Genomic DNA, 27,183 nt, shown 5'->3' on the forward strand with positions numbered 1-27,183 from the left:
CTGAGGCTCTGAGTGTAACAGACACCACATTTGGGAAGGCGCTTATCACAGAAAGTCCCTGCCCTTCTCGCGGGCTCCGGGCGCAACCCTGACAAATCGGGCAGCCTTCTTGAGAGTGCAGAAATGCTCTGCGTACCCAGCAAAGACATTCTCTCCTTCCCACCACTCTGCAAACCCTCACGCCGCGGCTTTATGTCTGTACTTTAGCCAAAACGCAGAAGCTCATGGCCACCTCCCACACCTCACCCCTCATCCCTCACCACCTGCCTTTCAATTCTAGGGTGAGCTCGCCCTCCTCCCCCGTCTCTGTGCTGACAAACACCTGAGGGTGGCGCCTGACAAATCTTTCCGCGAAAAGATTTAGCAGCCCACGCCAGCAGGCCCAGTAGTTGGGACGGAATAGGGCAACTGGCAACAGATTTTGCATTTTGGTGATTTCCCTTTTTCTTTTACCCGTTTCCCTTTCCAGAACGAGCGACGTGACATAAGAGGTCCCAAGGGAGCAAACCTGAAAGCCAGAACCTCCTGAATACACAGACTGCCAGGGGGCCAGATGATGTTAGACACTCCGAAGATATAAGAAGCATCACTTCCTTCAGATAGAGTCGGTGAGACTATGATGTAATGAGAGTTCTCCCTGTGTTCCTCAGGAAGGCAGTTTGTGCCTTTCTACTTGAGGCATCATCTTTGATGGCTAAACAATTCTGCAACTTGGCCAGCGCAGTGGCTCACGCCTGTAATCCCAACACTTTGGGAGGCCGAGGCGAGAGGATCACTTGAGGTCAGGAATTCGAGACCAGCCTGGACAACATAATGAGAATTCGTCACTACAAAAAACAAACAAACAAACAAAAACCTAAAAATTAGCTGGATTTGGTGGCGCATGTCTGTAGTCCCAGCTATTTGGGAGGCTGAGGTAGGAGAATCGCTTGAGCCCGGGAGATCAAGGCTGCAGTGATCAAGCCACTCCACTCCAGCCTGGGGGTCAGAGCAAGCCCCTGTCTCAATAATAATAACAGTTTTGCAGCCTGATTGTTAACGAATGTTACTAGTTACAAACTTGTAATAATGTGGTGAAGATAATACCTAGTGAATGTCTGCTGGGGTGGGGCAATATGCTGCCATGTGCTTTATATGCATAACCTAAATACCCCAAAATCCTCTAAAATAGCTATTATTTTCTCCGTTTTTACTAATGAGCAAATTTTAAAGCTTAGAGAAACTTTTCTAAGTTCATATACTTAGGAAATAAAGGCAACAATTTCATTGAGACACAGATCTGCCTAATTCAAACCTTGTACTTTACATTTTCTCTTTGAGATGGTAATTTAATACGAGCTAAACTTTAAAATCTAGTTGAAAGTAAGACCATGAAATGCCAAAATCACAAGGCTTTAAAGGAAGGGATGAAAGGGATGCATGAATGTTGAAAACTGTGATTAAGTTCACGGACAGGAATCAGAATGGAATTTAATACTGTAAATGGTTCATGTTTTATACCCATGCCTTTTTAGTATTTAAGGCTTTTATGTATGTGCATGCCTACATTCCTAATTTTAAAAAAAATTGATGTGAAGCTAGGTTTGGGATTGCTAGACTAATTATTTAGAGAGATAGACCTTTGAGAATAACAGGAAGATTATGAGACCAGGACAATGTTCATTAAAAACAAACAACAACAATGAAAAAAAAACAAAAACAAAAACAGAGGCTATCAGTGCTCGGCAGACTTTCAAGAGACTCTCCACTGGGTCGTTGGATGATCCCAAGTTGAATCATTGCTTGGGAGGCTCATGGGCACATGGTTTGACAGGACTAAAAGGGAATGGCCACTAAAGGAAAGAAACAGGTTTTGTGCCCCAATAGGGTAATTATACCCACTGGTAAGGAAAATGAGCTGAGAAATTCAAGGTGGTAATGGATTTTCATTCATTTGCTGAGTGAAATTGGTTCAACTAAGAGCCTCACCCGCCCTCCTCTAAGGACCAGGGTGACCAGCCTACCCAGTTTCAGTTTGCATGAGACTAAAAGGTTTGCTGGGATATAAGACTGGCTGAGAAAGTCTCAGGCAAATCATGAGTCACTCTACTAAAGACATCCTAAATGAATTCTACAATGAAATGGAGTTCCCAATATGGTTACATTTAGTTTCAATTCATCTGCCTAATATCTGAGGGATGATTGTGCAGGAAAGGAAACTTTTGAATAAAGTCATCAAGGCTGACAGTAAAGAGTCCACAAGCTCGAAAAGTGCTACACCTCACTCACTCCCTTTCCAGTGGTTCAGCTGTAAACCAAATGCCTACACCTGTGTGTTTTGGACCTAATATTTTCATTTAGCGAATCCTTAAGAAAGCTTCCATGTCTGGGCCTAAGACATGAAGTACATTCATTTTCAGCAATCATCAAATCAATGAGGTTCTTCCAGAATAGAGCAGAGTGAACATATGCTTTTCATACCGGGATAGCTTTATATAATCCCTGGCAACACAAATACCATATTTGGCCCACAGTAGGGGCTCAATAAATAATTCATTATATATAATATTAATCAGGAAATTAGAGCAGATTGTAGACTTTCTAGGCCTTTGCTCTTTGTTAGAATCAAGATATTAAAAACAATTATTACTTTATTGTAGAAAGTTTTTGGGTTTTGTGTGTGTGTGTGTTTTCTTTATCAATACCTCTTAAAATAGTTATGGCAGTTCTTCCCTGCCATAAAATTGTACTTAATTTTCCATTTTTGTTATTAAATGGAGTGTAGCCAGTTTGCTCTGCAACCAAAGTTAATGCACCAGATACTTGGTGGGAAGAAATAATTCCTTAGATTAGGTATTCTCGGCTGGGCTCAATGGCTCACACCTGTAATCCCAGCACTTTGGGAGGCCGAGGTGGGTGAATCACCTGAGGTCAGGAGTTCAAGACCAGCCTGGCCAACATGATGAAACCTTGTTTCTACTGAAAAAAAAAAATACAAAAATTAGCTGGGTGTGTTGGCAGGTGCCTGTAATTCCAATTACTTGGGAGGCTGAGGCAGGAGAATCTCTTGAACCTGGGAGGCAGAGGTTGCAGTGAGCTGAGATCATGCCACTGCACTCCAGCCTGGGCAACAGAGTGAGATTCCATCTCAAAAAGTAAATAAATAAATAAAAATAAATAAAATAAAATTAGGTGTTCTCAAATTTCATTGTATATGGATTAATTTGTACAACTTGACAAAATGCAGATTTCTGGCTCCCAGTCTTCAGAGACTCCCATTCAACTGCTCTAGGTTTTGACCTAGAAATCTGCATTTTAATATAAGCATCTGGGCTCTATGCCATGTGAGGATGCAAGAAGGTGTCTGTCTGCAAGCCAGGAAGGGTACCCTCACCAGACACAGCTTATGCCAGTATATTGGATATCCCAGCCTCCAGAACTGGGAGAAATACATTTCTATTGTTTAAGACTATCAGTAAATCAGTAAACAAACATCTGAGCTGATTGGGATATAGGTAGTTTTAGAACATATTTTGAGAAACTCTGCCCTAGTGAATGAAGACTGTAGATGTATTTTTGCAAAAATCTCCATCACCTCAACCTAAAAGGCCTATCTGGTCATCTGAACCTTTAACCCAACTGGAATACATCAAGAAATCAAGGCAAGGAAGCCTCATGACGAGATTCAGGATAGAACCCCTTTGGAAGGAAAAACAAATCTGAAATCTTTGAATAAGTAAACACAGTAAACCTGACTCTATTCATTGCTCATTAGAAGTAATTCACTTGACAGTGATTTAAAAAGGATAGAACTTCAACAAATACATAAAATTTTGTAGCAGTAATTATGCCAGTATAAGTCACTTGGTTACCTTGGTTCTTTTAAAAATATCATAAAAGGATAATTTCAATTGTTATTTTTTAAGTTTTTAAATCATGTCTTCTGAATCATATGAACCATTATTTTGATAAGGTAAATGAAGTAGAATGGGTGGAGAAAGAAAAGTAAAGCAAGAATATGAAGCTATACCTGAAGCTGTACTTGAAGCTACAATAGACAGAATAATATAGAACACAATGGAGTAACTATTCAGCCATTTAAAAAAATGAGATCCTGTCATTTGCAACAACATGGACAGAACTGTAGGAGATTATATTAAGTGAAATAAGCCAGGCACAGAAAGACAAACTTTGCATGTTCTCACTCATTTGTGGGAGCTAAAAATTAAAAAAGTTGAAATCATGGAGATAGAGGGTAGAATGATGGTTATCGGGGGCTGGGAAGAATAGTGGTGGGGGTAGGAGGGAAGTGAGAATGGTAATGGGTACAAAAATATAGTTAGATGGAACAAATAAGATCTAGTATTTGATGACAGCAGGATGACTATAGTCAACAATAATTTAGTGTGCATTTTTAAATAACTAAAAGGGTATAATTGGAATGTTTGTAACAAAGAAATGATAAATGTTTGAGGTAATGGATACCTCATTTACTCTGATGTGATTACAACGCATTGTATGCCTGTATCAACATATATCATGTACCCCATAGATACACACACCTACTGTGTACCCATAAACTTGTTTTAAAAATTAAAAAAAGCTAAACTAAAAAATAATAATAAGAAATAAGATAGAATCAAGGAAAAAATAATGGAAATTTAAAATTTCAAAAGATTGGAAGTAGTAGAAAGATGAATTGATAACTCCATTCTGTAAAAAGGAGAGAACTAGAAAAAAAAAAGACAACAGCAAAGTTCAAAGAACATATTGCTATAAATCTACCTTCCATACTTTTATGTTTTTAAACTTTACACATAATTTTAAATGAGTATCTATAAAAAGAAGTTATATATAATTTTCTTGTGCTATCAGGGTAGTACTAATCCACAATCTGCATTTCTACATAACCTTTTTCTTAAACAGCATTGCCAAGTGTACTTTTTAAAAACTTCTACCACAAAATGTTTTCTAGAACTTGGAAATTTACAATCCACAATATTTTATTTAACTTAAATACAGTACTGTTCAAATGATACTATCTGTGAAAAATCGGGATTGAGCAAAACCAGAATTGCTTCAGATATCTAACCCTACTATATAGCCTCATTAGCAGAAGTTTTAAGGCATAGATGAAAGAGTGATCTCCCTAGGATTCAACTGGCACCTTCATAATGCCCCTGCCTATGGTTTCTTAAATGGGGAGGAGGTGGGAAGGATTGGGTAAGAATAACAAAGATATAAATGCATTAGTTAAAATAGAAGAAACAATAGTTGAAATGTTAATTCTCAATTCCTGTAACAACAGATTGATAGATGATGCGTAAAACAAGACCAGATGCTGTGGTTTTCAGGATGCACTTGGCTTCCCATCCTTTATAACCCAGAGCAATTTTTGCTGTAAGTAGGTCACTTGCCTGCTCTCATTTACCTGATTCTAGGAAAAGGCCCTTGAAAGTATTTAGAAAATAATAGGTACCAGTACTTAATGTTTTAAAAATTAAGATTGCATAAAACCTTCCTTCTCCCACCCGTTTCTCTAATAGCCAGAATAACTGATAACCTTGAAGAATATGTGAAACTAAAATGAACAAAATAATTTGAGATCTTTTATCTTCTAAGCACAAGTACACTGAATTCTGTGTCCATTCTTTTAGTTCCTGTAATTCACTTTGCTTAGCACTGGCATAGTACTCAGCTCACAGAATTATAGCTGAAGTCTTTATTCTCCTATAAGATATTATCATCTTGAAAAAAGAGGATGCCTAGGACATAGGAGAGGCTTAACAAGATTTAACCTGACCAGAGAGAAAAGAGGATGCCTAGGACATAGGAGAGGTATAGATTTAACCTTACTAAAGAGAAAAAAAAAAAAAGGGAAGGGGGAGGAAAGACAAGTGGTCCAAAGGTATGACATACGATTCAAACCATTTTACTGACGATAATTTTATGATTGCCCTATCCTGATGTGTCCATCAGAAACTGTCCAATCGGGGGAGTCTTCGTATCTATAGGGTGTAAAAATGTGGACTTTTACAGACCTGGGTTTGAATTTAAGATCTGCTGTTTACCGACTCTGTTACTTTGGACAAATTACTTATGCTCTCAAGCCTCAGTTTCCTTATATTTAATGTGGGAACAGTAACAGTACACATGCCATGGATTTGCACTAAGAAACAAATGAGACAATACGTGCAAAGTACTGCGCTCAATGCCTGGCACTTAGCAAGTACTCAGTAAACATGCTGGTGTAATACCCCAGATGATATTTTCATTATACGACGAGGTGATATTCTCTCATTCCTAGATTCTGTAAGGACAATGATCTTTTCATATCTCCCCTGTGTTTGCATGAGGACCTTACCTCTCCAGTTTTCAACCATGGCATCTTGTCTGAAATGTTTATCTTCTCTGACTTGTGAAGAGGCTGTGCCTCTCTGTCCCGCTGACCTCTTGGTTCTCACGTTCCTATTCTTAATACACCCCTCTGGCTGAGTCTTACTGATCAGTAGTCTATAAAACATTTATGATAGTTATATAAAACCTGTTAAGATTTCATCCTTATGACCCAAATATAATTAAGTTTAACATATTTATCGATCCATGAAAATAACTGTATGGATATTTCTCAGTTCACTGAAGACCATCATTAATATTAGCTGTTATTCCCATCTGTCAAGTAACAACCATTTATTGAGTGTACATTCTTTGCTTTTATGAATTTCTAAAGATTGAAACATCTTATAAAAATGCAAGTCCTCATATAGCTGTTGATTTTAAGTTAGAGGTTTGCCCTATATTTCATTCCTTCATTTGTTGCTTGCTTTTCCTTACTTAGATTGCTGAGTGGATTTTGCACAAGAAAAAGAAGTTAATTTAGTAGATGAAAGTGAGATGCTGAACAAGCCTTGAGATTTGAGAAGTCAATACTTTGCATGTCTTATCTTTTCTCTGCAAATCACAACCTTCCTATTAACCTCAGGGACAACCACAGCATCAGAGCTATTATTCTACATATAAAATTTAATTTATTTGTGCACAACACTTTTTTTTTTTAACTTTTAGAGATGGGGTCTTGCTCTGTTGCCCAGGTTGGAGTGCAGTGACTGGATCATAGCTCACTGCAGCCTCAAACTCCTGGGCTTATTAAGCAATCCTCCCAACTTGGCCTGCCAAAGCATTGGGATTACAGGCAGGAGCCATCATGCCCGGCCAAATACCAACACTTTTTTTTTTTTTAATTTACTATGGGTAATTCATAGAAACATTCCCAAAGTTGAAGGAGCTTTACTGAGCAAAAGAAATGATATATCCTGTTCAGACACTGAATGTATTTTTTCCAAAGGCCAGGGCAAAGCTGGCTGATTTTAAGTGTTTTAGGTTGAAATATCTACTAGGTCTTCTTTCACCTAGAGGGGCCCAGCAGCAGTTCACTGGCAATCTGATGTTAAAAATCTCCCTTCTTCCTCTTTTATTGTCATTGTTTCTGGAACCAGAAAACAGCAGCAGCAACAACAACAACAAAGGGGGAAAAAATCAAATAACTTGTTTTACAGAAGTACAGGAAACTAAGTATACTAAATTGGCAGGGATGAAAGTCTCATTCAACTTCAAAATAGTATACCTGATAGATTTTCACAAACCTTTCTACTTTCTAGCCTGCTGCTTATTCAGTTGAAATACCAGCAATTCTGAAACCTTTGAATGCCCAAGTAAGGCCTAGTGCTAGAGGCATGCCCCCACCCATTTCTTTATGCCTTCTGAGTTTTCAAGTTAATGAGAGATCAGAAAAGGGGAGAGTAAAGGAGAGTAGACAAACAGGCTGACTCCCTAGTCATGTTTTCTTCTTCTATAGTGTTTTGTAAAAAGCTGAAGAAATGCTAATAATTCTTAGCGGGCTAAAAGCAGCTTTAGAATTCTGTCCAGATATTGTTGAACCTCTGGCTGGACCGTGTGCCACCTTCCACATTACAGTCCCTCCATCACTTAATCCTACTTATGTTATATAAACTAGCTTTCCATATACAGTGTCCTCACAGGCTAGTGTTTAAGAAACCTCTTCTGTCCTTCTCTCACCCCTTCCTTGGGACCCTTGGAAATAAACAGGTGAAGGAGTTTAAATGAATGATGTCTGAAGCCATGAAATACAGTGATTGTATTTTGTCTTGTTTTTGATAACTAATCATATTTCTTCAGTTTAATCAATCGTAAGGATTTGCAGCACCTGAACGCACACTCATAGGCCAAAAAGAGAAGACAACTAAAAGTCTTTCTAGTGGTACCCATTTCCTCCTCATTCTACAGGAAGATGGGGTCCATGACACTTCATTTTAAAGATCATTCTCAAAATCTGTTTCTGAACCCAACACAGGAAATTTATCAAGCATAGAGTGCCAGGGAGGTGAAGAACAAATATAGTCTCTACCAAAGTAGTTTGAAGCATGCAGGATGCAGATTATGGCTGTTTTATTCAGTATTTAATATACTATTATTTACTGTTACTAAATATGATACTGTTTATATAATGTCATAATGCTAAATATTTAATAATTTAATAAAATTCTGTTTCAGTATTTATGCAGTATTTGAGAAATTCTAAATTATGACAGTACTCAATGAGAGGTGCCAGCTCTTTGGCCTGTCACATGTCAGGTAGCCTTTCTGGGTTTCCTCCTATGAAATGAAAATACAGGCATACCTCATTTTATTATGCTTCCCTTTATTGTGCTTTGCAGATATTATGATTTTTGCAAATGGCAGGTGTGTGGCAACCCTGCATCTAGCCAGTGTGTCAGTGCCATTTTTCCAACAGCATGTACTCACTTCGTGTCTCTGTGTCTCATTTTGGTAATTCTTGCAATATTTCAAACATTTAAATTATTACATCTGTTATGGTGATCTGTGATTAGTGGATCTTTGATGTTACTATTGTAACATCTGGGCACCACAGACCACAGCCATGTAAGGCAGTGAAATTAATAAATGTTGTGTTCTGACTGCTCTACCAACCAGTCAGTCTCCTATCCCTATCCCTCTCCTCAGGGCTTGCTTTTCCCTGAGACACAACAATATTGAAATTAGACCAGTTAATAACCCTACAGTGGCCTTTAAATGTTTAAGTAAAAGGAAGAGTCACACATCTCTCACTTTAAATCAAAAGCTAGAAATGATTAAGCTTAGTGAAAAAAGGTTTGTTGAAAGCTGAAATACACCAAAAGCTAGGTCTCTTGAGTCAGACAATTAACCAAGTGATGAATGTAAAGGAAAAGTGGTTTTTTGTTTGTTTGTTTGTTTGTTTATTGGTTTTAAGAGACTGGGTCTTACTCTGTTGCCCAGGCTTGAGGGCAGTGGCATGATCATAGCTCACTGCAGCCTCAAACTCCCAGGCTCAAGCAATCCTCCCACCTCAGCCTCCAAAGTAGCTGGGACTACAGGTTCACACCACTGAGCCTGGCTAATTTTTTTTTGTTTTTTGCAGAGATGGGATCTCATTTTATTGCCCAGGCTGGTTTCAAACTCCTGGTCTCAAGCATCCTCCCATATTGGCCTCCCAAAATGTTGGAATTACAGGCATCAGCAACTGTTCCTGACCTAGAAAAGTTCTTAAAGGAAATTCAAAGTGCTGCTCCAGTGAATAGATGCATGATAAGAAAGCAAAAACAGCCTAATGGCTGACATGGAGAAAGTTTTGAATGGTCTGGGTAGAAGATCTAACCAACCACATTCCTACAATTTAATTCAGAGCAAGTCCCTCTCTTCAGTTCTGTGAAGGTTAAGAGAGGCAAGGAAGCTGCAGAAGAAGAATTTGAAGCCAGCAGAAGTTAGTTCATGAGGTTTGAGGAAGGAAGCTATCTTCATAACATGTAAGTACAAGGTGAAGCAGCAAGTGCTAATGGAGAAGCTGCAGTAATTTACTCAGAAGATCTAGCTAAGATGATTGATGAAGGTGGCTACACTAAACACAGACTTTCAGTGTAGACAGAACAGCCTTATTGGAAGAAAATGCCATCTGGAACTTTTATAGCTAGCAAAGAAAAGTTGATGCCTGGCTTTAAAGCTTCAAAAACAGGCTGACTCTCTTGTTAGGAGCTAATACAACTGATGACTTTAAGTTGAAACCAATGCTCATTGGTCATTCTGAAAATCCTAGGGCCCTAAGAGTTACTCTGTATCTACTCTGCCTGTGCTTTATAAATGGAACAACAAAACTGGGATGACAGCACATCTTTTTACAGCATGGTTTTCTGAATATTTTAAGTTCACTATTGAGAACTACTGTTCAGAAATAAATGATTCATTTCAAAATGTTAACTGCTCATTGACAATGCACTTAGTCACTCAAGAGCTCTGATGGAGATGTATAACAGAATGTTGTTTACATGCCTAACACACCATCCGTTCTGCAGTCCATGGATCAAAGAGTAATTTCAATTTTCAAGTCTTACTATTTAAGAAATACATTTTATAAGGCTATAGCTACCATAGATAGTGATTCTGCTGATGGGGAATCTGGGGAAAGTAAATTGAGAACCTTCTGGAAGGGATTCATTATTTTATTTATTATTATTTATTTATTTATTTATTTATTTATTTGAGACGGAGTCTTACTCTGTCACCCAGGCTGAAGTGTAGTGGCGTGATCTCGGCTCATTATAACCTCTGCATCCCGGATTCAAGCAAGTCTCCTGCCTCAGCCTCCCGAGTAGCTGGGACTACAGGCATCTGCCACCATGCCCAGCTAATTTTTGTATTTTAGTAGAGATGGGGTTTCACCGTGTTGGGCAAGATGGTCTCGATCTCCTGACCTCGTGATCCACTGGCCTCAGCTTCCCAAAGTGCTGGGATTATAGGCGTGAGCCACCTCTCCTGGCCAGGATTCATCATTCTAAATGCCATTGAGAACATTCATAATTCATGGGAGGTCAAAATATTAACATTAACAAGTGTTTGGAAGAAGTTGGTCCAACCCTCCTACATGATTTCTAGGAGTTCAAGACTTTAGTGAAGAAGTCACTGCAGATGTGGTATAAATAGCAAGAGAACTAAAATTAGAAGTGGAGTCTGAAGATGGGACTGAATTGCTGCCATCCCCTGATAAAACTTGAACAGATGAGCTACTTCTTATGAATGAGCAAAGAAAGTGGTTCCTTGAGATGGAATCTACACCTGGTGAAGATAATGTGAACATTGTTGAAATAACAAGGGATTTAGAATATTATATCAACTTAGTTGATAAAGTAGTGGCAGTGTTGAGAAAATTTACTGCAATCTTGAAAGAATTCTACTGTGGGTGAATGCTATCAAACAGCATCACATACTGCAGAGAAATATTTTCTGAAAGGAAGGATCAAATGTTGCCTCTACCCCCAACCCTCCACATATGATGAGTGGGGAATAACAGTAGGACACTGGGCCTAAAGAAAAATAATGCCCTTCATTTGTGGAAGGATCGGCTGACTATTAAGAATGTTGCCAAGGCTTGCAAATGTCAGAAAGCAAATGCAAGCAGCATGAAATAGCAGTAAAGTAAGGGCCAGATCAAAAGCTGAAAAAGGAAGTATGGTTAATATAAATACATCCTATCTTTCACACCAATCATGATTTTTCAGAATATGAGCTCATGAACAACTGAAGAAGATTCTTTTCTGCTTTATTACCAACTTTCTTGCTTTATTCTCTTACAAATTCCGCATTTTCTTGAATTTTGCCAATGGAGGTTTTACCTAACATGGCACCTTTTAGGAATGTAATCATCCCCACTCTCAATTGGTGAGAAATTACTGTAACAAATTCTGAAACACTTACATAGATTCTTATGAATCATGTTATGTTTTTTTCCCCCTGTCTTATGGTGCTGAATGAATCATGTTTAATTGAGAATTAGCTAAGGGGAAGAGTAGAGCAGTAAGGACATAGATTTATCTCTATTTATATTTTCATTTACTACTTTTATCAAGAATAATAGCATTTTACCTCTTTTTTGTTGGTTTTTAAATACCACTCTCTGGAAAGTAAATTCAGGAATAATAAACTCCTTACCTATTCAGCATAATCCAATTTATTGTTAATTCCATTGTCTATTAACATAGTAAATAGTGTGTTGGCTTGTAACACTTCTCTCATAGAAGTAACAAACCAACCTCAAACTTAAGAATAATAAGGCAAGGCTGGGCACAGTGGCTCACGCCTGTAATCCCAGCACTTTGGGAGGCCGAGGTGGGTGGATCACCAAGTCAGGAGATTGAGACCATCCTGGCTAACATGGTGAAACCCTGTCTCTACTAAAAATACAAAAAAACTAGCCAGGCATGGTGGCGGGTGTCTGTGGTCCCAGCTACTTGGTGGCGGGTGCCTGTGGTCCCAGCTGCTCGGGAGGCTGAGGCAGGAGAATAGCGTGAACCCGGGAGGCGGAACTTGCAGTGAGCCAAGATCACACCACTGCACTCCAGCCTGGGTGACAGAGCGAGATTCCATCTCAAAAAAAAAAAAAAAAAAAAAAAAGAGCCGGGCGCGGTGGCTCACGCCTGTAATCCCAGCACTTTGGGAGGCCGAGGCGGGCGGATCACAAGGTCAGGAGATCGAGACCACGGTGAAACCCCGTCTCTACTAAAAATACAAAAATTAGCCGGGCGCAGTTGTGGGCGCCTGTAGTCCCAGCTACTCGGGAGGCTGAGGCAGGAGAATGGCGTGAACCCGGGAGGCGGAGCTTGCAGTGAGCCGAGATCGCGCCACTGCACTCCAGCCTGGGCGACAGAGCGAGACTCCGTCTCGAAAAAAAAAAAAAAAAAAAAGAATAAGGTACATGCCTCTTTTTTTCTTGAGAAAGACACCTGTTCCAGTGGATGGAAATGGCTAGGGAAAATCTATATCTATGTCTAGAAAAATATAATTTCAACAAATCACAGACTCTCAGGATTAAAAGGAATACTGAATGTTATTGAGTCTTCAACCAAAGGCAGTTTGGATTAGAAAGAATGTTTGCTGTGGAATTAGAGGTCCTGGATCAAATCACAGCTTTACCACTTAATGACTGCACATTTTGGGTGACTTATTTAACCTCTCTGAGCCTTGGTTTTCTCATCTATAAAATAGGGATAGTGTCTACGTTATAGAGTTGGTGAGAAGATTGGAGATACGCTACATAAAGGAACTAGGACGGACACCATAAACATTTTAGAAATGATTGTGTTTGTTGTCATCATAATTATCTCACCAAGTGGACACTGAACTAACTTAAACATTCTGGTGACATAGGATTCACGAACTGCTCCAGTTGCCATCTCATGTTCAGAGAACCCTTCAGTGTTACATCTTCCCTTTACTGAGCGTAAATATTTTCCCCTAGAACTTTTATCCATTATTCTCATTCTTGCCAGTGAGGCTACACAGATTAAGTCTATGTGACTAAATTAAGTGTGAAACTAGAATGGAACATATGCGTCAAGAGTGGTATGACCAGTGTAGATACTATATATTTATCATCACAATTTAGGATCGAACTATCTTCCTTTTGCTAGTAACCACCCTTTTGATACCTATTGAATTTGTTGTTCATAAAGCCTATTCTTCACTAGAATTTGGGTCCTGCATGCTGTACCAGTCACAATTTTGAGGGAGAGACTCAAGTGCAGAGCCTTACAATTTAATTTGTGTCATATTTATCAATAAATGTTAAATTCCTTATGATACAACAAATGTAATTTGGCTCTTTAATCAGTTATAATGTCATAGGGCATACCCATAAGTTAATGTGACTAACAGGTGGTTAAGAACCTGGTGCATTTTATTTAACACTTTATATAGTATTTAATATATGCCAGCTACTGTTCTAGGTGCTTTACATATATCAACTCATATAATTCTCATAACAAACCTGTGTAGTAAGTACTATAATTATCCTCAGGTAAGGAAATTGAGGCACGGGGAAGTTAAGTAACTCTTTCAAGGTCAAATAGTAAGTACTAAAGCCAGGATTAGACCAAGGCTATCTAATTTTAGAACCTGTATTCATACTCATTATGCCCTGTTCCCAAAATTTTCTGTTACATAGATTGTTGTGGCTTTTTTTTTTTTTTTTTTTTAGACAGGGTCTCGCTCTCTCACCTAGGCTGGAGTACAGTGACAGTGACCACTGCAACCTCCACCTCCCAGGCTCAAGCGATCCTCCTGCTTCAGCACCCCCACACCAGGCAACATAACAAGACCCCCATCTCTACAAAAAAATTAAAAAAGAATTGTCAGGGTATGGTGACCCATGCATGTAGTCCCAGCTACTTGGAAAGCTGAGGTGGGATGATCGCTTGAACCCAGGAGTTTGAGGCTGCAGCGGGCCATAACTGTATCATTGCACTCCAGCCTGGGCAACAGAGTGAGATCCTATCTCAGAAAAAAACAAAAACAAAAAAACATGGCTGCAGTGGGCCGTGTTTGTGTGGGTCTGTTTCTAGGCTGTTGATTCTGTTCCAATCATCTCAAGTGTCTACCAATACTAGATTATGTTGATTAATCTAGCTTTATAGTACAACTTAAAATCAGGTAGTTTCATTCTTCAACCTTATTTTTCTTTTTCAAACATTTTGATTTTTCTAATTATTTTAGATTGCTATATTAATTTTAGAATAAGCTTGCTGTATTTTAAATTTTAAAATTATAATTTGTATAAATTTTTAAAATACAATTTAAAATTTTATTATTTTTAGAATCAGCTTGCTATATTTTAAAATTTTGTTTTGTGAATTCTGTTGAGATATTTAGTGGAATTGAATTAAACCATAGATTAGTTTGATGGGTTGAGTCTTCAGTTTTCTTTCCTTCCAGAGATTGGAGTCTTGCTATGTTACCCAGGCTGCAGTGCAGTGGCTATTCACAGGCATGATCCTGCTACTGATCAGCATGGGAATTGTGACCTGCTCCCTTTTTTACCTGGGCTGGTCCACCCCTCCTTAGGCAACCTGGAGTACCCCCCTCAGGAGGTCGCCATATTGATGGCAAACTTAGTGCCAACATCCAAGCAGCATAGCGAACTACAGCCCAGAGCTCCTGGGCTCAAGCACTTCTCCTTCCTCAGACTCCTGAGTACCTGGTATTTTTCCAGTTCTGAACATAGTATATCTCTCCATTTATTTATAGTTAGATCTTCTTTGATTGCTTTCATTAATGTTTTGTAGTTTTCAGCATACATATTCTATTAATGTTTTGTTAAATTTGTACCTTAGTATTTCAATATTTTTGGAGCTATTGTAAATGGTATTGTTTAAAAAATACTAGTTTCTAGTTGTTCATTGCTGGTATATGGATGTAAAATGTCGTGTGTGTGTTTACCTTTTGTCCTATGACTTTACTAAAGTCAGTTCTAGGAGTTTTTTTAAAATCACTTATTTGGTTTTCTATGTAAACAATCATGTCATCTGCAAATAGACATTTTTATTTCTTCCTTCCCTATCAGTATGTCTTTTATCTTCTTGCCTTATTACACTGAATAAAATTCCAATATAATGTCACATAGCAATGGTGAGTGAAGACATTCTTACCTTGTTCCTGACCTTAAGGGGTAGAATTCAGTCTTTCACCACATGTAATACGATATTAGATGTTGGCTTTTTGTACATAACCTTTATGAGGTTGTGGAAATCCCCTTCTACCCTCGTCTGCTGAGAATTTTTTTTTTTTTTAATCTGAATGGATGTTGAAATCTGTCAAATTTTCTTCCTTTCCTTTCTTTCCTTTCTCTCTCCTTCCTTCCTTTCTTCCTTCTTTCTTTCTTTTTTCTTTTTTTTTTTTTTTGATGGAGTCTCACTCTGTCGCCCAGGCTGGAGTGCAGTGGCACAATCTTGGCCCACTGCACCCTCCACCTCCGAGGTTCAAGCAATTCTGCTTCAACCTTCTGAGTAGCTGGGACTACAGGCATGCGCCACCACACCTGGCTAATTTTTGTATTTTTTGTAGAGATAGGGTTTCACCATGTTGGCCAGACTGGTCTCGAACTCGTGACCTCAGGTGATCTGCCCACCTTAGCCTCCCAAAGTGCTGGGATTACAGGCATGAGCCACCAAGAGTGACCTGTTAAATGCTTTTTATGTATCAAATGACATGATCATGTAGCTTTTCCTCTTTAGTAATACGGTGGATTACATTGATTGATCTTTAGAATATTGATCCAGCTTTGCATTTTCAAGATAAACCTCATTTTGGCATGGTATATAATATTTTTATATACTGCTGGATTCAATTTGTTAATATTTTGTTGAAGATTTTTGTGTCAAAATCCAAGGCAGATATTGGTGTATAGTTTTTTCTTGTTCTGTCTTTGTCTGGCTTTGGTATCAGAATAATGCTGGTTTTATAAAAATAAATTGGTAAATGTTCCCTCCTCTTCTATTTTCTGGAAAGAATTTGTGTAGAATTGGTATTAATTCACCTTTAAATGATTGATAGAATTTGACAGTGTAACCATCTGGGCTTGGAAAAATTTTTTGAGAGGTTTTAAACTAAATTCAATTTCTTTACAGGTATAGGATTCATCAGGTTATTTAAATTTGCTTATGTGAGCTTTGGTGGTTTGATTTTGAGGAATTAGTCTTTCACATAGGTTGTCATATTTATGTGTGTTGAGTTGTTCATAGTATTTCCTTATTTTTAGAATACCATTGCATTTGTAGTGATATCTTCTCTTTCATTCCTGATATGGTAAGTTGTGTCTTTTCTTTGTAATCTTGCAAGAGATTTGTGAATTTCACTGGTCTTAAAGAACCAGTTTTTTGTTTCATTAATTTTTCTCTATCGATTTTCTGTTTTCAATTTCATTCATTTCTGCTCCTAGCTTTTAAAAATTTTCTTCCTTCTGCTTGATTTGGGTTTATTTTATTATTATTAACTTTTTAGCTTCTTAAAGATCAGTGACATGAGATCTTTCTTCTTTTTTAATGTCAATATTTCATGTTATAAATATAAATTTCCCTCTAAGCATTGCTTTAGCTGAATCCCATTCCACAAATTTTCATATGTTGTGTTTTCATTTTCATTCAGTTCAAAATATTTTTTCCTTTTGGCTTCCTCTTTGACCCATGGATTACTTAGAAGTATAATGTTTATAAATGTTTGGAGATTTTACTTTTACTTCTAAGTTTATTGTATTATGACTGGAGAGCATATTTTATATGATTTCAATTCTTTTTTAGGCTGGATTATGTTTTGATGAATGTGCCATGTACATTTAAAAGAGTATGTATTCTGCTATTGTTGAATGGAGTATTTTATAAATATCTATTAGGTACAGTTGGGTTGATGGTATGGTTCAATTTTTCTATATTTTTGCAGATTTTCTGTTTACTACTTCCATCCATCCCTGAGAGAGGAGTATTGGTGTTTCCAAATATAATTGTGGATTTGTCTGTTTCTCTTTTCAGTTCTATCAGGTTATAATTCACACATCTTATAATGCCCTTCTTTATCTCCAGTAATTTTCTTTGCTCTGAAGTCTACTTTGTCTGATATTAATATAACTATTCTCGCTTCCTTTTGGTTAGTGTTCGCATGGCATATATTTTTCTATTTTTAACATACCTATATAAATGTATTTTGAATTGAGTTCTTTTTTACAACACATACATAGCTCAGTCATGTTTTTGCATACATTTTACCAGTCTGTTTTAGTGGGTATATTTAGGTTTTTTCTCACGTAATGTAATAATTGATATATTCAGATTTAGGCCTGACATTTTATTTATTTGTTTTCTATTTGTTTCCTTTTATTTTCTTTCATGTATCTGTTTTCTCTTCCCTACCTTCTTTTGGGGCGTTTGTATATGTTTTAAAATTCCATATTTTTGTTAGTTTTTGACTATATGTTCTTTTTAAAAAAGTTTTTAATGATTGAGATCAAAATATGAATATTTAATTTTACACAACCTACTTAGAATCAATATTTTAACACTTCAAGGGGGATATAGAAATGTTATAATCATTTAGCTCCCATTACCTTTCCCTCTTTATGTTGTAGTTGTCTTATGTATTGCATTTACATACACTGAAAACCCCATTAATGTTATCAGTTCTGCTTTCAAACATGAAACAAATTTTAAGGAACTTAAGAGGTGAATTGTTTATTTTATTTACCATTTCTGTTTTTCCTTCTTTATTCCTTGCTTTTGCTTTGTTTTGTTTTGTTTAGAGTCAGGGTCTTGCTCTGTCACCAAGGCTGGAGAGCATTGGCACAATCATAGCCCACTGTAACCTCAAATTCCTGGACTAGAAGTGATCCTCCTACCTCAGCTTCCAAGTTGCTAAGACTACCACCATGTCTGGCTCCTCCTTTATTCTTGATGTTTCAGGTTACCTTATGATGTCATTTCTGTCTGTCTGAAGAAGTTCCATTCATAATTCTTTAGAGCAGGTATGCTGACAACAAATTATCTTTGTTTTCCTCCCCCAAAAATGTGTTTATTTCAAATTTAATCATGAAGGATATTTGTGCTAAATATAGAATTCTGGGTTGACAGGTTTTTTATTTTTAGCCCTTTAAGTTGTTCTACTTCATTCCATCCTCCATGGTTTCTGATGAGAAATCTACAGACATTCACGTTGCTTTTCCCCTGTAAATAATGTATCATTTTTTTCTACCGGCTTTCAATAATTTTTCTTGTTTCAGTTTTTAGCAGCTTGATTATGATGTGTTTGGGCATGAATTTCTTTGGTTATACCCTGTTTGGTGTTCTCTGAGTTTCTTGAATCTGTAAGTTATGTTTTTCACCAAATTTAAGAAATTTTTATTCTTTCAAATATTTGTTACTACATTGTATTCTTTCCTCTCTTCTTCTGGATCTCCAATATCGTAAATGTTAGATCTTTTGGTATTGTCCCACCAGTCCCTCAGGCACAGCTTTTTTTCCTCAATATTTTTTCTCTTCATTGTTCACATTGGATAATTTCTGTTGCCTCATCTTCAAATTCACCGACTATTTCCTCTCTCATCTCCATTCTGTAATTGAGCCCATACAATTAGTTCTTTATTTGTTATTATATTTTTTAGTTCTGAATTTCAATTTCATAGTTTTTTTAAATTATTTTTTGCATTTCTTTCAGGAACTTTTTTATCTTACGATCTGGTACACTTTTCTAATAACTGTTTTAAAGCTATAGTCAGCTAATTCCAGCATCTGTAGCATCCTGGCATTGTCTCTATTGTCTTTTCTTATGTGAGTTGAGATTTTCCTGGTTCTCTTACACTGAATAGTTTTGAATTGTATCCCAGACATTTAATATATTATAAGACTCTGGGCCGGGCGCGGTGGCTCACGCCTGTAATCCCAGCACTTTGGGAGGCCAAGGCGGGCGGATCACGAGGTCAGGAGATCGAGACCATCCTGGCTAACACGGTGAAACCCCATCTCTACTAAAAATACAAAAAATTAGCCGGGCTTGGTGGCGGGCGCCTGTAGTCCCAGCTACCGGGAGGCTGAGGCAGGAGAATGGTGTGAACCCGGGAGGCGGAGCTTGCAGTGAGCCGAGATCGCGCCACCGCACTCCAGCCTGGGAGACAAAGTGAGACTCCTTCTCAAAAAAAAAAAAAAAAAAAGACTCTGGGTTTTGTTTAAATCATATGGAGAATACTGATATTTTTGTTTTAGCAGGTAATAGATCTGTTTTGGTTCAAGCCAAAAGTTCCAACCAACCTTCTGTCAGTTGTAGTTTCAATGTCAATTCCATTTTCAAAAAGAATATTTTGCTTTCCATGCTATTTAGATCTATCCTCTATGTGTACTACCAGTCAGTAGTGGTAGGGTGATGGAATTGTGTGTCCTTTAGTTCAGTCTCAAAGTCTTTTTGGTACCTATGCTGTTTGCGATCAGATCCATCCTTGTGCAACTTGAAGGTGAGTCTAGGAGGTTATAATCAACTTAAATGCTACTTCCCTGAGTTCCTCCCTCTTCATGGTCTCTAGTACTTTCTTATTCCTAGGACTTCCTCTTTCAGTCCCACAGCCAGAAATCTAGTGCTTTAGTTACCCTACTGTGTGGTATGTACTTTCTGGTACTACACTATGTCCAGGGCTCAGCAGTGGAAGGACAGAGAAGAAAAAATCAACTGGTGTTTATCCCACCCTCCTGAGGCCCCAACTTCTCCACAGAAGAAGGTTCTCCTCCCTCAGAGATATTGGAGCCTGTGGCCACCTGCTGACATTGCAGTCATTACCACTGCTTGGTTAGCAGGATTTCTAGGGGCTTGAGGCACTAGAGAATGGAGAACAAAGGAAAAGAAATTAGCAGATTTCTCCCACACTCTCTGAGTATTAGGAGATGCTTTTCCTGCTCCTTGAGCCAGAACTAGAGGGCTTCTCCTGGGGCTCTGTCTGTCTGTGCCTATTCTGAGTTTCACACTGCCTTATTTCTAGACTGAGGTTCTGATAGGGAAAAAACAAAAATAGAAAACTCACTGCTTGTTCAGTAGTACTTTAAATTCTAGTCTTTTTCCCCAATTCACTTGCTACTTTTTATCTTCCAGTGTCCTCAAGTAGCTGCTTCATGCATTCTATCTAGGTTTTATAACTATATTTAATGATAAAGACAGGGTGGGCTGGGCGCAGTGGTTCACGCCTGTAATCCCAACAGTTTAGAAGGCCGAGGTGGTTGGATCACCTGAGGTCAGAACTTCAAGACTAGCCTGGTCAACATGGTGAAACCCAGTCTCTACTAAAAATACAACAATTAACTGGGCGCGATGGTGCACACCTGTAGCCTCAGATTGTGGCACTGCAGTCCAACCTGGGTGACAGAGTGAGACTCTGTCTCAAAAAAAAAAGACAGGATGGAGTGTGCTTACTCCATCTTGCCTAGAGCTGTAATGGAACATTGTTTTTAAATGGCTGTTATGGATTGAATGTTTTTGTCTCCTTAAAATGCACAAGTTGAAGCCCTAACCCTGAATGTAGTGGTATTTAGCAATGGGGCCTTTGGGAGGTAATTAGGATTAGATGAGGTCATGAGAGTGGGGCATCATGATGGGATTAGTGCCCTTATAAGAGGAGACATCAGAGAGCTCATTCATATTCTCTCTCTCTCTCTCTCTCTCTCCCCCCCCCCTCCCCTGCCCCTCCTTTTTGTGAAGACATAGAAAGAAGGCAGCTGTCTGCAAGCCAGAAAGAGAGGCTTCACCAGGAATTAAATCAGCTGGCACCTTGATTTGGGACTTCCCAGCCTCTCAAACTGTGAGAAAGTAGATTTCTGCTGTTTTCGCCATCCAGTCTATGGTATTTTGTTTTGGCACCTTGAGCAGACGAAGACAATTGCCAACATATTTATGAAAAAATTCTTGGTACTACATATTGCGTCATTCTTCCCAAATCAATCACTACTTTTCCTCATAATTCTACCTGTACATGTTTTCTTCAAGATTTATAACAAATTATACTTAGCTGAATTTCTAGACAGAAATAGAAACAAATCCCCCAAAACTAGATGGGTAGCTTTAGAGATCCAATAATTCTGTGTCATGTAGTTGTAACACTTCAAATATATATATTTTGATATGTCTTTTTTGAATTAACTTATTGCTTAATTGTTTGGTCTTCAGTCACCTTGACTAAATTTGCCTGATGTTTCTCTGTAAATAATCTCAAGGCTAGGTGACCTAGGTCCTGTTTGGGCCAATTATTTTTATTTTTATCTCTGAGAAGCTTGCCTCAAAGAGAACTTTTGGTTAGGAGCCAACAATCCATTTCTTTCACATACATCCTGTTAAACTCTAAGAAATGAGGATCGTATTGAATAAATATAAATGAGTAGAAGGAAGATAAAGCAATTTGCTTGTCTGCTGCAGATAGTAGTTTTAAATAAATTTTTACCTAATAATAAACCGAACATGAGTAATTCTTGACCATCAGAAGAGAAGGACAAGTCCTTATAATTGGAGTGGAACTGGACTAGAACTAGGCTATTGTCTCAAGTGGGACGAAGACTCTAGAATAGAACAGTGAGCTTTGTACCTAAGGCAATTTCATGTTATGCTCTATTGCTCTCCACCAGATGGATTTCTTTCTTTCTTCCCCCACACCCCAGTAATCTTTTCCATCTCATCTATTCCCTTTTCTTTTTCTCTTCCTCACAGTTTTTATATCTGTGAACCTAGATTAATCAGTAGATTTAAAGAAGTAGTGGGATTTAAAGAAACTGCTCATCCTTGATCCTTTTTAAAAATCTGTCAACACCTCCCATCTTTTCCTTGTATGCTGCCTTCCTGTTCCTGTTCCACCTTTCCATGTTGTCCTTCACTTCATGGCCAGGCTTTAGCCCTGCCAGTAGTGGCCAGAGACATGAATTAACTCTGTTTGAGTCACTTAGGAATAAAAAGATTATTACTGACCTCAATTCTAGAATAAAAATACTGTGGTTTTTCTCTCCCACACTATAATTTTACTAAAACATTACATAGTTCCAGAGTTAATCAGGATACTCTGTGAAATTAAACCTTAATTGTGATTTGGCTACTTCCTTCTTAGGGAAAATTAAAAGAGAAATATTAGAAAATGATAATTTCAGGCTGGATGCAGTGGCTTATGCCTATAATCCCAACACTTTGGGATGACAAGGTGGGAAGATTGCTTGAAGCCAAAGGTTTGAGGCCAGCCTGGGCAACATACTGAGACCCTGTCTCTAAAAATAAAAGTAAAAAAATTAGCCGGGTGTTGTGGTGTGCCCCTGTAGTCCTAGCTACTTGAAGGCTGAGGTGGGAGGATCACTTGAGCCCAGGAGGTTGAGGCTGCAGTGAACCATGATTGTGCCATTACACTCCAGCCTAGGTGACAGAGTGAGACCCTGTCTCTGAAAAAGAAAAAAGAAAATGATAATTTCATCAGAACTTGTTTGAAAGAGAAACATTAGTTTCTTGAACAAAATTAGGAGTGCACATTTGAGGGAATTTTGGTTATTTCTACTGCAACTGAGGAAACAGGTATGTTACTATGTTTGATTTGTAATTAACAAGGCCTCATATCCCTTTTTTCCCCCGCTTCAGGGAACAGAATATTTCTTAAGTTTGACATTTCCTCTCTTGATGTTCCCTCTGGAAAACATAAAATATAAATAGTGATTAAGGTCTTTCCAGATAATGTCCTGTACCAAAGTGTAGAAAGAACATACATAATGTCCCACACGAAAGCGTAGAAAGAACATAACATGACATCATAATGTAAAGTAATATATGATGATATTTTTATCTCAGGGCTATATTATATCCAGCTGATAAGTTTTATTTGTATGTTTGTTTATAATTGAAAAAGTATATAGTCTTTTAGTCATGGAGCGTATCAAACTTAACTGAGCATCTCTCTGATACTTAAAAATACTGCTAGCATTATGAGATGCTTCCACTGAAGTGAAAGCTAAGATGTAGTTAGGAGTTGTCAAGCTTTACACTAGAGCCTATATGAAGTTTTGATTCTAAATGTTACTGTACCTTCTGATAACTGTGAATGAATGAACCTGGTTCTTGGGGAGCCCGTTCTGGTTTTCTCTTTGCACAGTTAAGCTGGGACTAGCATCATTCTAGTTTGCAGGCGACATTCTCTGGGAAGCTGGTCTACGGGGGAGCTGACATCTTCTGAACCTAGTCCCCACAGAGAACTTCGAATGAGTGGAATCAAGAGGTTACGTGCATTCTTGCTCATGTCATAATGCTGGACATGTGACTTCAGAGAAGCATGTGCCAGGTCAATATGATTGAGCTGTTCCCACAATACAAAGCCTTGACCATAGATCGATTCAGAGGCAAATGCAGCCTTCTTAGACTCTCAACCGAAACATTGGTGTGACATAGAATTATAATAAAAGATATACAATTATTTCAAAAGTACTGTTTTACTGGGATATCTCAAAGCTAAGAAAATCTTTATTTTCTTATCTCCTATCTTTTATTTGATGATAGTTATTCATCGCTCATTCAGCCTTTACTGAAAGCTTATCATGTATCAAACAATATGCCAGGTGTCAGAGAGGGCAGCAAAGAGAGTACAATTGAGTTAGACAGAGTACCTGCACTCAATAATAATAACAACTAACACTTATATAGTGCTTTCTGTGTGCCAGGCTTGTCCTAAGTGATTTTACACGCATACACCCTCATTCAATCCTTATAAAAACTCAATGAGAGGCCGGGTGCGGTGGTTCATGCCTGTAATCCCAGCAACTTTGAGAGGGTAAGGCGAGCAGATCACTTGAAGTCAGGAGTTCGAGATCACCCTGGCCAACATGGTGAAACCCCATCTCTACTAAAAATATAAAAATTAACCGGGCATTGTGGCAGGTGCCTGAAATCCTAGCTACTCAAGAGGCTGAGACAGGGAAATCGCTTGAACCTGGTAGGGGGATGTTGCAGCTTGCTGAGATCGTGCTACTACACTCTAGCCTGAGAAACAGAGTGAGACTCCATCTCAAAAAAAAAAAAAAATTAAAAACCCAAAGAGATGGCTACTATTATCATCTCCATTTTACAGATGAGGACCTGGGTACATAGAGATTAAGTAACTTGCCAAAGATCTCACAACTGGTAAGTGGCAGAGCAAAATTTGAAAACAAACCATCTTGTTCCAGAAACTGTACTTTTAACTTCATGATAAATAGCTTCCTGAGGAATTTATGATCTGAGTATACATAGTAAGTACCTCCCCTTTAAGGGTAAGGCAGTAGGTAGTGGTGAATAGGGAACCAAAAGGTGACTCAGGTTGAGTAAAACAACACCAGGCATATCTGACTCAAGGAATGCTTCAGAGGCCGGGAGTGCACACCTGTAATCCCAGCACTTTGGGAGGCTGAGGCAGGAGGATCACTGGAGCCCAAGTTCAAGACCAGCCTGGACAACATGACGAAACCCTCTCTACAAAAAATACCAAAATTAGCTGGGTGTTGTGGCACATGCCTGTAGTTCCAGCTGCTCGAGGCTGAGAGGTAGGAGAATCACTTGGACCTGGGAGGTTGAGGCTGCAGTGAGCTGTGATCGTGCCACCGCACTCCATCCTAGGCAATAGAGTGGGACTCTGTCTCCAAAAAAGAAAAAGAGGAAAAAAGGAATGCTTCAGTCTGCTCCAAAGAAAAGAATGGAGTAATGTGAAGTATTAAATGTAGCAAGAGGCCACTGCAGTAGCTCACACCTGTAATCCCAGCACTTTGGGAGGCTGAGACGGGAGGATCACTTGAGCCCAGGAGTTCGAGACCAGCCTGGGCAACATAGTGAGACCCTGTCTCTTAAAAAAATAATAAAAAGTAAATAAAAATAAATGTAGCAAGAAATTGGAAATCTTTATCAACAGATAGCAATCTAGTTTAATGTTATGTGCATGGCCACAATCCTTATTCCACTGTATCCTCCTTTCACATATATATTATGAAGGTTAATGAATACAATAATTCTGATAACATTTCTTTTCTCCCTTTCTCCCTCCTCTGGTAGAGTACTCACATAAAGGCTGCATTCACAGTTGAGGTTAGAACTTGTCTAGGCATGTCTGGTGAGCTGATGGGAGGAGTTTGCCAGGAGAGTATGTTCAGAATACTGGAAACCTTAGGGAGAAAACTCCTGAAGGTAGAAAATTGCAGAAATTATAATATAGCCTCAGCTGCTATCAGAGAAGGATGGCTTTAGTACTTTTGGTAGAGAAGCAGTGTAGCAGCAAATTTTAAGAGATACATAAGAGGTATTTAAGTAGATCATGCCGGTAGGTCATTTAGTAGTAGTATACAATTAATAAATATTCATTATTACTTGTGTGACAGTGCTTACCCCACACTATCCTTATAGAAACATATTTGCAGAGACCTGGGGAGAAAATGCAAACATGCCAGAGGGCTTCATAAGACCATACATACCCTTAAATGACTCCATTAAGTGTTATCAACAAATGTTAGTAATAATAAATACAGTTATTATCATTATTGTTCTTATTACAGCCCCATTTTATGTTATTACTGATTTTTTAACAGGGTCATTGAGAAAATAAGACTTCATTTTCAAAATATTTAAATGTCCAGTCAGATCCTGGCAGCAGCTGCAGCGGCTCTCCTTGCCATTTCCTTTTCACTTTTGGAAACATGGGCTGCCATGTGGCTGTCTTTGATGATGTCATCCAGTTGTTCAGTGACATGAAAGTGTGCAAGTCTTCAACACTAGAAAAGGCGAAGAAGCGCAAGAAGTTGCTGCCCTTCTGCCTGAGTGAGTACAAGAAGAACATCATTCTCGCAGAGGCCAACAAGATCCTGGTAATTAATGTGGACCAAACCATTGATGATCCCTATACCACCTTTGTCAAGATGCTGACAGGTAAGGACTGCCCTACGCCCCCTATGATGCCACCAAGGACAGCAAGAAGAAGGACCTGGTGTTTGTCTTCTGGGCCTCTGAGTCTGCATCCATTAAGAGCAAAATGATCTATGCCAGCTCCAAGGACACCATCAAGAAGAAGCTAGGGGTCAGCACCGTCATCTTCCTGGAGGACAAACCTTTGTGATCCCCTCCAGCCCCTTTCCTGGAGAATCTAGTAGTCCCAGACCTGCCCTCAGGGATTGCAGGCTGGCCCCTTCCTGCCAGACTGGAGGGGCTGGGGGAATCCCAGCAGAGGGAAGGCACTCCCTTTACCCCCATTGCCAAACAGACCCCCAACTCCCTGGATTTTCCTCCTCTCTCCATCCCTGACAGTTCTGGCCTTCCCAAACTGCTTGGATATTCTGCTTCCTCTTGGGTTGAAGCAGACCAACTTCCCCCAGGAACCCCAGTTGGGGAAGGCCTATATATATATTTTAAAAACAACCCCGCTTTCCACCTGTTCCTCCCCCTTCCCATGCTACAACTTCTAACCACAACAGTGACTCTGTGCTTGTCTGTTTAGTTCTGTGTATAAATGGAATGTTGTGGAGATGACCCCTTCCCACGCCAGCTGGTTCCTCTCCCTTGGTTATGGCCACTAATGGAAACCAGACTAGTAAGCGACCTTTAATTTAAAAAAAAAAAGAAAAGACAATAAAATAATACTCAAATGTTTAAGCAGATTTCCCTAAACAGAAAGAGTAGAATAGAATTCATATGAATAAGCAAACAATTTAATTGTTACTACTGGGCATTATGGTATGGATTTTGCTTTCCTACAGAAAATAACTCCACAACTGATTTTATTAGTATATAATTAATTTCTTGCTAAGAGTCATTTTCACTTATCTCGCCATT

The 27,183-nt window shown here is 38.6% G+C and overlaps 1 protein-coding gene across 1 annotated transcript; it reads left to right on the forward strand.

The window, feature by feature from the left end:
* Positions 1–468: 468 nt before the first annotated feature.
* On the forward strand, positions 469–26,611 carry LOC107000212 (cofilin-1). Its single transcript, XM_077946741.1, is given in 3 exon segments — positions 469–608; positions 25,947–26,292; positions 26,295–26,611. Coding segments are annotated over 2 exon segments (414 nt in total). The 5' UTR covers positions 469–608; positions 25,947–26,054; the 3' UTR covers positions 26,471–26,611.
* The last annotated feature ends 572 nt before the right edge of the window (positions 26,612–27,183 follow it).

The sequence above is a fragment of the Macaca mulatta genome, chromosome 9 (genome assembly GCF_049350105.2).
Source record: "Macaca mulatta isolate MMU2019108-1 chromosome 9, T2T-MMU8v2.0, whole genome shotgun sequence".
In the NCBI taxonomy this organism is placed as follows: Eukaryota; Metazoa; Chordata; class Mammalia; order Primates; family Cercopithecidae; genus Macaca; species Macaca mulatta.